General features: G+C 53.3%; 4 protein-coding genes across 4 annotated transcripts; 1 reads left to right on the forward strand and 3 right to left on the reverse strand.

Moving 5' to 3' along the window:
- Positions 1-1,282: 1,282 nt before the first annotated feature.
- On the reverse strand, positions 1,283-2,253 carry CPAR01_05208 (uncharacterized protein; the record flags this gene model as incomplete). Its single annotated transcript, XM_060489487.1, has 3 exons — positions 1,283-1,712; positions 2,041-2,155; positions 2,193-2,253. The coding sequence occupies 3 exons, from the start codon at positions 2,251-2,253 to the stop codon at positions 1,283-1,285; spliced, it is 606 nt and encodes a 201-aa protein (XP_060350953.1).
- Positions 2,254-2,688: 435 nt separating this feature from the next.
- On the reverse strand, positions 2,689-2,808 carry CPAR01_05209 (uncharacterized protein; the record flags this gene model as incomplete). The annotated part of the gene is made up of 1 exon (XM_060489488.1): positions 2,689-2,808. One exon carries the CDS (start codon positions 2,806-2,808, stop codon positions 2,689-2,691), a length of 120 nt encoding a protein of 39 aa, XP_060350954.1.
- Positions 2,809-7,553: 4,745 nt separating this feature from the next.
- On the forward strand, positions 7,554-8,969 carry CPAR01_05210 (uncharacterized protein; the record flags this gene model as incomplete). The annotated part of the gene is made up of 1 exon (XM_060489489.1): positions 7,554-8,969. One exon carries the CDS (start codon positions 7,554-7,556, stop codon positions 8,967-8,969), a length of 1,416 nt encoding a protein of 471 aa, XP_060350955.1.
- A 2,730-nt stretch (positions 8,970-11,699) lies between these two features.
- On the reverse strand, positions 11,700-12,810 carry CPAR01_05211 (uncharacterized protein; the record flags this gene model as incomplete). The annotated part of the gene is made up of 4 exons (XM_060489490.1): positions 11,700-12,163; positions 12,221-12,539; positions 12,658-12,676; positions 12,770-12,810. The coding sequence occupies 4 exons, from the start codon at positions 12,808-12,810 to the stop codon at positions 11,700-11,702; spliced, it is 843 nt and encodes a 280-aa protein (XP_060350956.1).
- Between the last annotated feature and the right edge of the window lie 1,857 nt (positions 12,811-14,667).

Here is a 14,667-nt window from a genome sequence, read left to right on the forward strand (position 1 = left end):
GGACAGTAGAGAGTACCTAGGTAAGGTAGGTAAGCAATGGCTGAATCGACGAAAGCAAGACAAGATCCAAAAGCCGCCGACGAATACAGCTCCAATCCGATCTACGGCTACCAATGTTGTAGGAAAGGCTTCTAGCTACCTACCTACCTTGCTTGCTTCGCACGCCGAAAGTGTTGCCACGATAATTGAGTTGCGCGCTCGTACCTTTTCTGTGCCTGGGCCTATGCTGCTTCTGGGCTTGCTTCTACGGATACAGCACACCTGAAGCAGATGTGATGAAAGATGCAGATGAAAAGGGATATTATCAGCCGCGAACAAGGAGACGGACGAGCGAGGGTGTGGCCGCAAGGTACAAGGAGCAAGGAAGTAGTCAGTTTGGGGAGCGACAGAGGTGAACAGCTGACAAGCTGTGAGGTAAGACTTGGTATTCGTCGCATGGTTAGGTGAGCCTAAGTCCACCTCAAGGTTGGGCCCGTGGCGGACGGCGTCAATGTCACCAGTCGCCCGACTGTCAGCTACGAGTGATCAACATTTTTTACCATCTGCCGCTGCTAGACGAGCACTGTTCTGAGGGGCGGCGGCGGCGGTCGGTACGGTGACGCGAGATGGTGTAAGTGATCAGCCAAGCAGAGGCTTTGAAGCTTCATCACCGCCAGCTTCAGAAGGATCTAGTCGGCTTCGCCAGCTCGTTGCATGGCAAGTGACACACGGCTGGTCGCCGAGGCCGAGCTTTTCAAGACACTGGGCTCATTGGGCTGGGCTGTTGAACCTGGAAACATGTCCGATGGGCTAAACGTATTGCTCCGAGAGACGAGTAACAAGATGTTTCTTCTCGAGTCAGTCATTCCGCCTCTTCTCTTTGTTGGATGAAGAAGATTGCACCACGAGGTGCCTGACTTGTCCGAGAATGGCGGCAGCCATAACCAGTTGACGCCCGTGGGACCGCGAGTCTCTGTTTCTGCTTTTGCTGTTGCTACCGCTGCCGCTTCCGCTGTTGCTTGGGTTTGGGTGCTTGAAAGATTCGGCAGAGCTACTGTATAACGACACCAGCTTGGTGCTCATTCAAGGTACCACCGGGCTACGGCGTCATCTTCCAATGACAGGAGGGTAACCCCAAAGCTCGGGGGGTCAGCAGTGGGATGGATGGAGAGCATTTCAGTCGAAAAGCGCAGGGGAAGGAACAAGACGTACCTATGCGTACTGTAAGGTAGGGGAAAAGGTCGGCAAGTCGACCCGCCGACGATGTCAAGAGCCGACAATTGGTTGGCGTTGGTGGAAGAGATCAATGACTCGATGGGGGATCGAGTGTGTCTAGTGGATTGGATTGGCTTGGTTGACCCCAGGGTCTGTGGGAAGAGGGGATGAAAGAAGAAGGGGAAAAGGAGGGCAGGAGGATGAAAACGAGGCAGGGGGCGTGGATGCAGAACCAGGCAAGATTCGAGTCGAGACAATCGGGTGGAGGACTTGCATGGCGGAGGAAAGAGGAGGGGGAGGATGAGGTCGAGGAATTGAGAAGGAGGGTGTGTGACAGGGAAGCAATTGACAGCCTGTGGTGGACGAGCAGGAGCAGGAGCAGGTAGCGGGGAGGAGGAGCAGCAACAGCAAGAGCAATAGCAAGAGCAAGAGCAAGAGCGAGAGCAACAGCAAGGGGAAGGAGAGAAGGAGGGGGGTGGGGTGGGAACAGGGCAGGAAGTGGGCTGCTTTGCTTTGCTCTTTCTTTTCGGAGCTTGCGAGTGGTTGACAGTGGAAAGAGGTCCTTGCCGCATCACAGGGGAGCTCTTGAAAGTTGAGCAAGCTTGCCTGTGCCTGCCTCTTTCTTTTCCTTTTTCCTTCCCGGTCGTACCTTCTTACCCACGACGCTCAGGGCTGGCAACAGGGAAGTGACTCGCAAAGTCTGTCACCAACTCACCACGGGCCCCAAGCTTGACTACTCTGAGTTCTTCGCCTTGCTCGCCCCACCCTTCAACCGTTGCCAACTCCCGTCGTCGCTCCATGATCCGAACTTGGAAGCACAATCATGCCTTCCATACGGACACCTACCTTACTTTGTCCTCGAGTACTCCTATGCCAACAGGATGCTTCACAGAGTCAAGCTCCGAGGCCAAGGCGAATGGCTTCTTGTCTGCTCGCATGTCTTGCGTCTTGCCTTGCCTTGCTGCGGCGTGGTGGCAGCTTGCATTCGCCCATCTCACTTCTCCTACCTAGATACTCCTCCTCCTCCCGCAGCATAGCGGAGCTGGACCCCTGGTTCATTCTCGCCTCCGCTTACTGGGCGGACGTGGTCCTGACCTCGGTCGACGTCTGCCCGCTGCTTGGATCCCCGCTGGTCGTCACGTTGACATCCCAGCTAACGGGGAGGGGCCCCGGATGGTGTACGGAGCACTGTAGTGTACTCAACTCTGTCACTCTGTCTTCGTAGCTTCCTGGGCAATCACAGACTTCAGAGATACGCTGTACCCGCAAGTGCGGATAGCATTGCGCGTGTACCCTCTAAGCGAAGCGAGGCTTTCTTTTGACTATCCATACGGTACGGTACCTACCTATTCTGAGCTCTTTTCCGTCGTGCTTTTTGGCTTGGCGAATAATGTGCACAACGCAGCCCAGCATAGCTACCTACTCTTTGCGCATAAACATGAACAGTATCACTTTTTGGTTCATTGCTTCGTTTGATCAGTTCAAGAGCTAATTTTACCGCTTTGCGATTGCATTGCCGTGGCCAGATGAGCAGGCCCAGACCAAATCTCCGGAATAAAAGCGATGAACGGTCCTTCTACAAGGAGAAGCATGATCGGGGCTGCCGTTGGGCATTGGGAACGGGGACACGGGCCAGCGGAGGGGTCGGCATCAGGCAGCCCGAAGCACCAAGGCACCGCCCACATCATACACTACCTACTCCGTACACTACATGCAGGGCCCTTGCCTTGCCTCGACAAGTTGGAAGTATTTTCTTGCAAAGGTGAACCCTGGAGCTGCAGCAAGTCCGTGGCATCTGTAGCGTCTGCAGCGCCTCCAAAGCACGCATCGGTGGAGACCTTACCCCCCGACCCGTGGACGTTGGCGCGAATCGTCTGCTCCACAAGCGGAGAGGGAAGGCGGGCTTGATGGGGTGGGGATTAGGACAGAGCTTGGGAAGAGTGAGAAAGAGAAGAAGACAAAGAATCTGTAGGGAGTACGGAAACATGCAGCACGCCTGGTGTGTAATCGGTACGGTGAAGGTTAAGATGGATGTGGATATCTGCAACAATCAATTTTTCCCCCCTCCTCTCTCTTGCTCTGTAAGTAACACCCTTCTTTTGTCGTCTTCTGCGATGCAGCTCCATTGCCGCTATGTATTACACAAGGAATACGCAGGGCCCAGGGAGCTCTTCAGCACGTCAACCTGCCTATCCACAGCTACCTTGTCCTTTCATGCCTAGTGTAGATGCAACGAAGCTTCCAGGGATTTGGATGTCAAGGCAGAGAAAGCGAATTTTGATCCTGCAGACATGGTAAAAAAGTCATAACGGATAAGGTCAGAAATACGTACGAATACTTCCTCATCGAGCAGGTACGAGCAGGTACCTACATAGTAGATAGGAACCTATGTTTTTGCTCTTTTTTTTTCTCCTTCCGCCCCATGCCGCGATGAGCAAAGCTGTTGCGCAGACAAGGGGGGTACGTATTGAAATTGCCAGGGAAGGTCCCCACATTCGGCGCGAGGACCCTCCTGTTCTTCGCCTTGCATCCTCTTCACCTCGACCTATCAACAATCGGCAGATTCTATCCAGCAACGAAAAAAAAAAGTTCAACCAAAGGAAAGGCGAGAAAAATTCAACTCCCAAAGCCATCCGGCCGGCCGACACCAGAATCCGATGTTGAGATCAGAAGGAAAAAAATTAAGCCTGCAGGCTGACTTGATCCACTTTCGTCTTCCCTCGCCAAACCAACCTCTTTGGAAATAAGCATCAGCTGCCAGCTGCATCCCGAAACCACGGCTTTTCACCGAGGTGGCGCCTGCTTAAGAAATACCTGAGAGAGCTCCTCGGCCAGAGGCCCAAAAAGCCTTGTTCAGATGCCGCCTTTGCGCTACCATCTCTCTCGGCCTTTTTACCTCCCCTGGGGCCATGTATCAGCTTACTTGAATAAGTCAGACAGGATTACCAATGGCAGGCTGTCAAACAGTATACCTTAGTTATCCGGACGGAAAACAATCGCTCTTGGCTAGTCAGCCCTCTCTCGACCAGCTCTGAGCAACGACTCACAAGCCCGCAGCCAATTGTACCTTTTCCTCAAACCTCCCAACTCGCGACCATATTCTCCTCTGCCACATTCTTCTCTTTTGCCACTTACAACTTACACCCCCCCTGGACCCTGACCGACTGGGCGGCTGGCACTTCGGAACCGTAGACAGCACTTGCAGCTAAAGCGGGTATTGATTCAGCCATACTCCCTCGAAGCACTAAAGTGACATCACACTGCTTGGCCTGGGTCGTGCTTTCTTCTGGCCTTTGTTTTCAATAATGTTCTTCAGGGAAGAAGCAATGATTGGCCCCCGAGTTTGACAGACACGAATCTCGACTCACCCGTGGACTCGGTTACAGAGTCATTCCATCGATTGATGCTTCACCTAGGCACGGGTGCCATGCAGACAGCATTTTTTCTCTCTTCAAGTACCCATACCTACACAGCAAGTCGGGACCCTCAAATCGGACTAAATCGGGGCCACCATCTCGTGATGGCCCACGGAACGTTACACGAACGCCTCCCCCTATGCTGCTGGCGGCTGCATCGCTCAAGCACCTACCCTAGTAGGAGCTACCTGGTCAGGCTGGGTTAGGAGGCACTTATTAGCCGCAGTTCGAATGGTTTCATGAATGCCGAAATGGCCCCAAAGAGGACCAACTACTGTCACCGAGAGCAACGAGATCGAGCTTGGCGCTGATGAGAGAAAAATGAAGAAAGCGGTGAATAAACCCCGCCTTTCTGCCCCCCTCTGCCGCCGCAAAAGTCAGTCACGAACGGGCCTAATTACGAGCTGATACCGCACCCAGCGGCCTGTTGGCACTTCGGTGACAGTCACCGCCCGTCCTGCTCAGCTCCTCCTAGCTGGTACCGGAGAGAGAGAGAGAGAGGAAAGGATGGAGGGTGCGGGGGATAAGGTCCTGGACGCGAGCTCAACCGCTGATAAGAGACCGCCAACCAACCACAAGCGAGGGCTGACAGCTTTGACAATAAAGCTCCTCCAAAGCAATCCCACGCGACTTTACCAGAACCAGCAAAACCTACAGGATATCACCTGGAGCTTCATCTCCCCCTGTCTTGTCGAGCTGGTGCTGCTTCTTGAATGACTGTGGTCGTTCGCAAATTTCTGAACGCCAACCTCTAGAAGCATTCACGAAGGCTACAGTCAGAGTAGAGAGAGTCCTTTCAACTACAGCGCCGCGTACACTCCCACAAGTACTTCCATTGCTTGCGAGTAAGGTAACTTGCTTAGGGAACATTCCCGTCAAAAGACTTGTTCGCCCAAATTACACGTTTAGTACGGGTTATTGCGAACCTACGCTAGTCTTAGGATACGGCGAGCTTGCACGGGTCCGAGATTTCTTGAAGTCGGCGGAAATGGCCCGCAGGACCGCAGCAGCAGCCACTCAAGCTTGCCTTCTGTCGTGCTACAGACTCAAGATTCTCTAGCGGGTGACTGGTAGCAACCTAGTGAGGAGTGAGAGAACCCGAGACAAGTTCGAGAAGCACTCCTTTGGTCCTTATCACATGCATGTTGGAATTTTTTTCTTCTTCGATTCACTTTTCTTACCACTAGCACGGTACCCTCACCCAACCGTCCATCAGCCTCCTGATCTGCCGCCTCGCTCCCTGTCTTCCGAGACATGGCGGTCAATCAAGAGTACGCCTAGTCGGTGACACCGACTATGTTTACGACTGCTGTCGTAACCTCGAAGCCGCAACGTTTTCACTGTCCTTCAAGCCAAGCTTCTTTAGGGGTGATGACATTCGATTGCAAGTCAAATGAACCCAGTAAGCTTTCCATCGGATTACTGTGCCTCGCCAGCATCCCGATGCACACGATACACAGTTTGAACCTGTCTTCCTATACATCCGACCTCCTATTCGACTCACGGCGTCTCGTTTTCAAGGGACAGGATATCCCCGACAGCGTCAAACTCCGAACGAGGTCTACCGTCCCCCGTTGTAGTATGACCTCTAGACTCCATCATGTGGACGACAGATGAGCCATGGGCCCACTGCTCATCACGCTTTGTGAACCGTACCTGACTCGGCTTCTTGAAAACGGTCGATTTTCCTGCTTCCGGAGCCCCCTCTGCCAAAACCAGAACCAGCCCATGGCTTCTACAGACTGCATCCACTTCTAGGGCAGAATGGCAACCTACTGACGTCTTTCGCCTCAAGCTATAGTCAGTGTAGAAATTTCCAACTCACCGCTAGAAACTCTTGTTCCCGCGGTCTGGATGACGATGGGTCAGTCATCCCTTGCCTCCCACCTCCTAAGGGGTAGCCGGAACTGCTCCAGCCGCAACAGCCAGCTGTCAATCCTGCACTGCATGAGGCCTCAGTGGAAGCATCTCCGTTGTCTTTGCACCCAAGTCGGCGGCCCGCTGCCATCTTAACATTTGGCAACTCGATTCGACTTGAAAACCATCCCGGATCTCCTTTGCCCTGCGTCGTCCGAATTCGACCTCGTCCAATCAAAGCCCACCATCTTCTAGATCCCAAACAAACTTGTCACAAGTGCTCGTTGATCAGCCCCTCGAGGTGTAGCGCACAGACCTTACAGATGGACCTTTGTTGCCAAGAAGCTCTATAGAAACTCGTCTGCTTCGACTGCTTCGAGCCTTCGACGAGTGATGATGGCTTTTTGACCAGTGGCATCGGTCAAGGAAACGGAATGGTGGGTATATCCTAAAGACGCTTCGCCTGAACTGGACCGGAGCGAAGAAATTGTCTGCAAGGGACGCACCCTCAAGTTTCTAGACCAAAAAAATGGCACAGCCTCCAGAGTTTCAGCCTCCGACCTTGACCGAACTTGGCGACCTCTCCACGCAGCCCGTAGCCGGGCCGTTCACACATAGCGGTCGTCATATCCTCCACGGCCGGGCCCCCGGAAGTCTGAGCACCTCGCGTTAACTTGCCCTTAGCCTATTGATCTATTCAAGATCCGACCACAATGCTCTGACCCTCTCGCCAGCTTTGCCGTGCTTGCGTTGGCGGACTGGCGAATTGGCGTTACAAGGGCCATGTTTCTAATCTGGCCAAGGGAAAGTTTCCTGAAATCGCCTCGCGTTTCCCTAAAGGCCCTTCTCCACGTCCGATCATTCACGGCTACGCATCCCCAGAGTTGCGTCCCGACGCGCCCTCCCCTCCAGACATTCCCGCTGTCATGGACCATATCTAATTGACCTCTCTGCTTTGTTTTCTTTTTTGCGTTCAGATTCCTCTGGCAGACCATTGCTCAGTAGCAATACCCTCATATTAACCTGGCCGAGTTGCAGTGTCATTCGTTCTTGTTCTTGTTCGTTCTTATATACCTTTTCCGAGCTATGGCGTTGACTGTGAAGCAGCTCAATGCGGATGCTTCCTTCCTCCTCACCTTTGAGCCCATTGTGCCCGAGTCACTTCCTGGCATTGCTCCAAGACCGTTCAGAATTTTGATGGACCCATGGATCACAGGGCCTTCCACCATATTTCACTCGATCCTGTCAACCGCAACACACAAGGAGTGCCCATGCGTGTGCTCCCTACAGCATCTCCCGGAGCCCGACCTCGTCATCATCAGCCAGCACAAGAGCGACCACTGCAATGAGGCAACGCTCCGCCAGCTCCCGGCCAGCGGCACCAGGACGCTGATATTGGCGGAGCCGGCGGCGGCCAAGGTGATCCGGAGCTGGAAGTACTTCGACAAGGATAAGGTCTTTGCGATTCCGCGGTGGGAAGATCCGCAGGCCACGGGGAAGCAGACGGTCATCCGGGTGAAGGTGCCTCCCTTTTTCCCGGGCGGCGAGCCGGGTGAGGTCACAGTCGCCTTTATCCCACAGCGGAGGGACTTTAAGGGCTTGCACGCCGCCATCGGCATCACGTACCGCCCGCCACCGACGTGGCCGCGGTTCCCTCACCTCATGACGCCCCCAAGAACACCAGTCTCGCTACGGACCACGGCCAGCGCCTCGTCCCTTCGATTGGGATCTGGATCTCACCACCACCACCAAAAAACAAAGAACTCGTCCGCCTACCTCAGCCTGCCGACGCCGCCCGAGACACCGCCCAGCAGCCGGTCCCTGCGCTCCGTCCGGTCCGCCGCGTCCATCACCCCAGACGCCCGCGACCGACGAGCCGTCTCGGTCATCTTTTCGCCGCACGGCATCTCGTACCGCTGCCTGGAGAAGTACGCCCACACGCACCTCAAAGCCGAGGCCGCGCTGCCGCTGACGGCGCTGCTGCACTGCTTCGATACCGTGTCGAATCCCTGGTGGCTCGGCGGGAATATCTCGGCGGGCATGCCGGCGGGCCAGGAGACTGCGGCGGCGCTCGGGGCGAGGGCGTGGGTCAGCACGCACGACGGGGACAAGGATGTCAGGGGTTTGGTGACGAAGATGCTGCGGACGAAGAAGTATACCGAGAAGCAGGTCACCCATCATTCTTCTTCTTCTTCTTCGGGGGAAAGAAAGCGCGGAGACAGGTTGGATCGCGAGAGGGCTAGCGACCAGGACAAGAGGGACAAGGCCAAGGGGTCCAAGAGCACCGATGTTCTTGTCCTCGGCGTCGGCGAGGAGGTCGCCATGACGAGGGAAGGCGTCTGGAACGTTGAGCCCGGCGCGAGAGTTCTCTCCTCCCCTCCGCCTTCGTCTTCGTCTTCGTTGTCCAAGAGTCTGCTTGGGAATGGAAAGGGGTTGAAGGGGCGGGCGAGGGGACGGGGCTTGCCGCCGGTTGATACCACGGCTAAATATGGGCCGCGCTGATGGAAAAGAACGGGACACGCGTGATCCCGATTTGCGGAGACCGGGGCGGAGTTGCGGGTTTTATATATCCTCTCCCGGGTCAAACCCGGGTCTGTTTGTGTTTGGCCTATGGATACTTTCTTTCATTTGTTATATGAGGCAGCGAAGCGGGACACGAAAAAGGAGATATACCCACCCTTTCTTTGGAAAGGAGATACCTGTGATGGTATATAATGAACAACTTATTAATCAGATACGAATAAGGAGGAGATGGATAATCAAAGGGGGTTCGGAGCGCAGCGGGGTTTCGGGTTAGGCGTCTAAGGGGTATGCCCGCCCAGGACGGCGAGGCGTTTCCTATCAGTACTGGGGAATGGGCCAACTAGAGCCTTTCGATTTGAGGAATGAAGAGTGGTAGCCATCTGAGAGACACAGGATCAATACCGAGTAATACATGTCGCTATTTCATATGATCCCTATTGTGTGTTTGATTTCCATCTCAATGAGTGATCATACGACAAAGCCCCGAGTGAAATTCGTACAACTTTCCTATAGACTACGTGGACCACTACGTATACCATAACGAAGACATCAACGAAGAGACCAATAAATTTAGAAGGCGTACCCTACGATTAGACAAACCGTCTCCCTCCCTCGGAAGAGCCTGCCCAGTGCAACCCCTTTCTCCCAGCAAGCTGATGAAGACCTGATGCGTTTCTGTCATGTGAGAAAGGGGGCACATATTTCCTGATACAAACTGCGAAGAATATCAGCTGTAACCCATGAACCAGTGGTCTGGGCTTGCGAAGCCGGCATTTTCTTAGAGCAGCACCAGCTGAGAGACATGAGCATGTTATAACGTCTGGCCTTGTGTCTATCAACATAGAATCTCAAGATGGAAAAGAATACCCATACAGGTTTTCTGATTACAATCAGACTGGAACACGAAGGGGATACGTATGTTACAGACTGCGGGGGGAATCTCAATCAGCTACATAAAGGACGGGAATCTTCTGTACCCTGCATAGCGAGCCTGATCCCTACAGGCAACGCTACCGCTATTAGAAGAATATACTTCATACCATAGCTGACGAACTTGCTCTAGTAAGACTTGAACATTTTCGACTGATGATTAAAGACCCGCTCTCTCTTTAACAATTTATAGCTGACAACGTAAGTTTTTAAAAGCCATCAGCTACTGCACTACCAAAGAGATGCACGTTGCATGTGACACAGTCATAGAACCGGCACCGAGAATTGGGACTGGAATAATCTACGACCACTTGAGCAAAGACCTCCCCTCCCAATAAAAGCTATGTAATTAGAGACGAACGTCCACTGGCTGATGGATTGCCAACACGCCTCAAAATCTATACGCCGGTCGTACTCGCATGGGTTCGGCACACAAGCTACTGCGTGAACTCACTCCTCTTCACCTAAGGTCCTCACCAAGACTAAAGATAGACGTTGGTGAATACGGAGACGATCAGGCGTGGAAGTCTGATGAAACCAAGAAGTAAAGAACACTTGGTCTTGGGTGTATGAGTGTATGTATACACGTTCATCGCAGCTCTGCGTCACGAAGGTTGAGTAACCGCTACCGGCTCCATCTCTGATCGCCGCCGCTGCTGCGGCTTCAAACCTTTTTGCCTCGTGTTTAATCCTTCTGAAAGAGAACATCGGAGTTCAGAGAGAGCTCATGGGTTATTTATACGATTAGGGTTTGTAGTTCGCGGTGTCGCTTTGGTCCATCTACCATTGCCCGTAAAGGAGGGGGTTATAATTCATGCTGAAGTAGCTTTCGTTTAGTACATGATTCTTTCTCCGTCTCAGCTTCCAAGAATCCGTTCGGCCTTTGTCAATAGGTATGAGAGCGCAAAAAAAAGACAAAATAACACAAAGCGGTGTTGGAAGTAATTCGCATAGCAGAAGACGAAGAAATGCATATTCAGTTTAAGCCTATAATTACCCAAAGAGGTGCTGAGGTTAGTTGTTCAACACAAGGCAATTGTTCTCTCTTTTTGGGGCGCAGAGTCTAGAATAGTCTTGTCCCAGGCAGTTTTTCTTTTAAAAAAAACAAAACAAAGGGCTCTAGAACCATTCTGCTTCTTAGGTCAGGCTCCAACTTCTGGCGTCCTTGGCATGTTGAAACGCCAACACATATGAAAGAGATCGAATCGAATCTAGTCCGAGAGACGGACTGCCGGCTCAAGTACGACTGACCTCGTACAATAGCGAAACACGAAGATCTCTTCGACAATGGTCAAGCCCGATGCTACTATTCATCCGCCCAGCCACCAAGGAGGCTTCTTCCTGGAAGGGCAGCCGATGACCATGAAGGAGCGAATCGACACGTGGGACAAAGGGTGGTGATTATGATGCTCATCAAAACTTCAATGCAATGCCCGATATCTTGCTTGAGTTACTGCCATGATTTCCACCTCAAATGATTCCTATATCATGCATTCAATCCTGAGTTCCACCCCTTGTGAGTAGAGTGCCAAATCCAGACGATATACCTCTCCATTACCTGCACCCATTCACCCGGGGTATCTAATATTCCCACCTGAACAACGCGTCTTCTTCTTTTCCCTCTGCTTTAAATCATGGAGACAACGTCTCCTTTGCAGTCCAACATTGCCTGCCTGACTGTGTGGAAAGCTACCCCATGCGACGTGGCCCAAAAGTGTATTCGGGCCATTCCAGCCCTTGGGTCTTGTAGTCCACATCTAGACTCTCTTTTTGCCAGACCTACTTGAGCTGCTTGAGAATCTCCGTCAAAAAGTCCTCGAAGCTGAGGGTGATGTAACCGTCTCTGTCGTCATCGTACTTCTTGAACACGTCCGTCATGCGCTTCAGAGAAATGCAAGCCTGGACGAAGAGATCGAAGGACATGACACCTTCCCCACGCTTGTCGTACGTCCGGAAGAGAAGCTCGACGAAACCAGGGCTGAGACGGTAACGGAAAGCAACGAGGGCGTTGGTGAACTCGCCGAGGGAAATGTTTCCAGATCGGTCGGCGTCGAATCGGTCAAACAGAGTGCGCCACGACGCAAGGAAGGACCAGAGGCCGCAAAATTCGGCGAATCCGATAGTGCCACTGCGATCGGAATCGAACATGCGGATCATCATGCGAACTGTCTGAGGGTCGAAAGCAGTCCAGTCACCGTTGACGAGGGCAGTTGACAGCTCCCGCTCGGACAGCTGGCCAGTGCCTGTAGACAGTCATTAGTTGGCGGACGTTGCAAAAGGGCGTCGGCAGCATCACTCACCATCCTTATCGACCGCTCGGAATAGGGGCAGCAGTGTCGGATCTGCGCCGTCTGCGCTCATATCGGGAGCGGGAGAAGGAGGCGGCCGGGAGTTGGGGGGTGGCCGGGGCTGGGCGTTCGGGCGGGGGTTGCCTGTCGGAGGAGGAGAGCTGACGCCGTACATGTTGGGGCTGGGTCGGCGATGGTCGTTCCGAGGATCGGGACGGTGGTACTCGTCGCGAGGGACGGCTGGAAGCTTATTTTCGTAGCGAGGCTGAGAGTGTTGCTGAGGATGCTGCTGGGAGGGCTGCTGGGAAGGTGCCGGGGCAGCGCCGCCCTTCTATGATGGAAATGTTAGTTTATCTGCAAGATGCGCGATCCAGGGGGTGACGGGTGCCGATGGGATGAATGTAGTAGAAATGTCGTCAGGTGACCGGAGGCCGAGGGCGCAAACGTACCTGTTCGGGTTCCGCGAACCTAGGAGGGGGTTAGCATGGCGGGGTAAAGAAGGAGATTGGGTATTTAGACCATGAACAATGGGCTAGATGAATGGTGTGTTGTGCAACGTACCTTGGAAGTTCATCGGGGTTGTAGGGTCTGTTGTACGCCATTGCGAAAATTGGTGCGGATTCGGAGCAAGCAAAAGTTCAAGAGAAGAAAGAGAAGGGTCTTTGGAGGCGAGACTGGATTGAGGCTCCTGGGGTATATGAAGCTGGCACGGTGGGGGGGATTACTGTGGGCAGAGAGAGCAGAGGGGAGCCGCAGTAGCTGTATGTAAAAGCCAAGAGAGAATGATGGGTTATGGAACCTGGAAGCAAGCAGGGGAGCGGAACCGCGACTCAACGTCAGGCGGCAGTCGGCACGCTAGTCAAGAGGTAGGGCTGGGTGGCCGGTGGGTTAGGCTGCGGCGAAGGAGGACAAAGTGCCAATCGGGCCTTGAGCTCAGTAAAGAGAATGCAGAAATTGGTTTCAGCCGCACGCCGAATGTGCAGTGAGGCTTGGGCTGAGTATGGGTGGTTTGCTGATGTCCAAGGTAGTAGTTGCGGTCGTAGGTTGACTTATGCTGGAGGTGGTTATCGCGGTGTGTAAGGTAAGGCTTTCTTTCGACCTCTCTTCTTCAGTTCGGGTGGAGGAGGGGAAGGAATGCAGACGGGCAATAAATGACAGGTCGCGGAGATGACGAAGAGGAGGGGGAGGCTGCTATCTGGCCTTGAAAAACAAGACTGAACAGACAGCAAAGAGATGGGAGCTCTCGGCAAACGGAAGACCGGACAAGACAGCTTCTTTTTGGGGGTGCGCGGGATGGCACGAGCGGTGATGTGCAGGGAAGGTACGTGTATTATTGATGACAGGAGGTGTTGGAAGAAGCCGAAGGCTCGGTGTGCGTATGAGTCGGGGCCTGGATCACGTCACGAAACAGATTGGACAGATTTGGGTACAATGCGCAAGCGTTGTGGCGGTTTACGGCTTCGCGGTGCACTTGAGAGATTGCGAATGGATAAAAAAAGGACACCATAGGCCAGCGGGAGTGCGGGAGACGGGATGAACAGGCGATGGTTTGCAAAGTCAGCCTCTTGAGTGGATGTGTGCGAAATTGCATTTCTGGGGATACGGGCTAAAAACAGAACAAGAACAAGCTCCAAATGATTTCTTTGCTCGCTTTTGGATTCTGATGCCTGTTTTTGCTCCTTCCCTTTTACTCTTCTGTACGGAGTACGGAGTACATAGTAAGGTACCTTACGGATACCAGGCACCGGGGAAGGTACGGATACGCCAGGGCTGTCTGCCTCTCTCCCGATACCGTACTGGTTCCATATTTCCGTACGTATTATTCTGTCTTCTTTCGTCATCTCTCGACTTCTTTCAGCAATTTGCCATTCAGTCAGTTCATCAATCGTCAGAGCCACCCATCAGAGTCATTGTCAGTCAAGTCAGTCTAGTCTGTGCCCAGCTCGGTTTCGTGGCCCCGCCACGTTCGCCTGATGTTCCTGGTTCTGTGGCTATCGGGTGGATTTACTAAGCCAACGCCGCACCGGGGGCTAGGGGGGGGGGGGTTGCGAGCTATTGATTGAGAAAAGCAGATAGGATGGGAAAGAATACCCATTGCAATCACAGACAACATTGAACACTGAACGTTTTAGATCTCAGAGAAAGAGACGGGCAGGTCCGCGCAAATCCCGTCAGAAGAAAACACCCACGAGGGCTCTAGCGCGGGACAGCTCGGCCACATACGCGCTTAGCGTACGGATAATTCGTATCTTCAATACCGTTATTGCTAAGGTAGTTTGACTTAGCTTACCTGCCTCTGTCTTTGTGTGGGTGATGACATGCGTGGTGCACTACGGAGTAGGTACTTAGTTATGTCCCCTGTATCCACTAAATGGCCCCAAGGGGTCTTTTCTTCGTCTCGGGACCGGGTACGTGATACGATCCAGATACAGATCGCGACCGGAGCCATAGAAAGGGGT

The sequence above is a fragment of the Colletotrichum paranaense genome, assembly GCF_030867605.1.
Source record: "Colletotrichum paranaense strain IMI 384185 chromosome Unknown Scaffold_4.1, whole genome shotgun sequence".
NCBI lineage: Eukaryota > Fungi > Ascomycota > Sordariomycetes > Glomerellales > Glomerellaceae > Colletotrichum > Colletotrichum paranaense.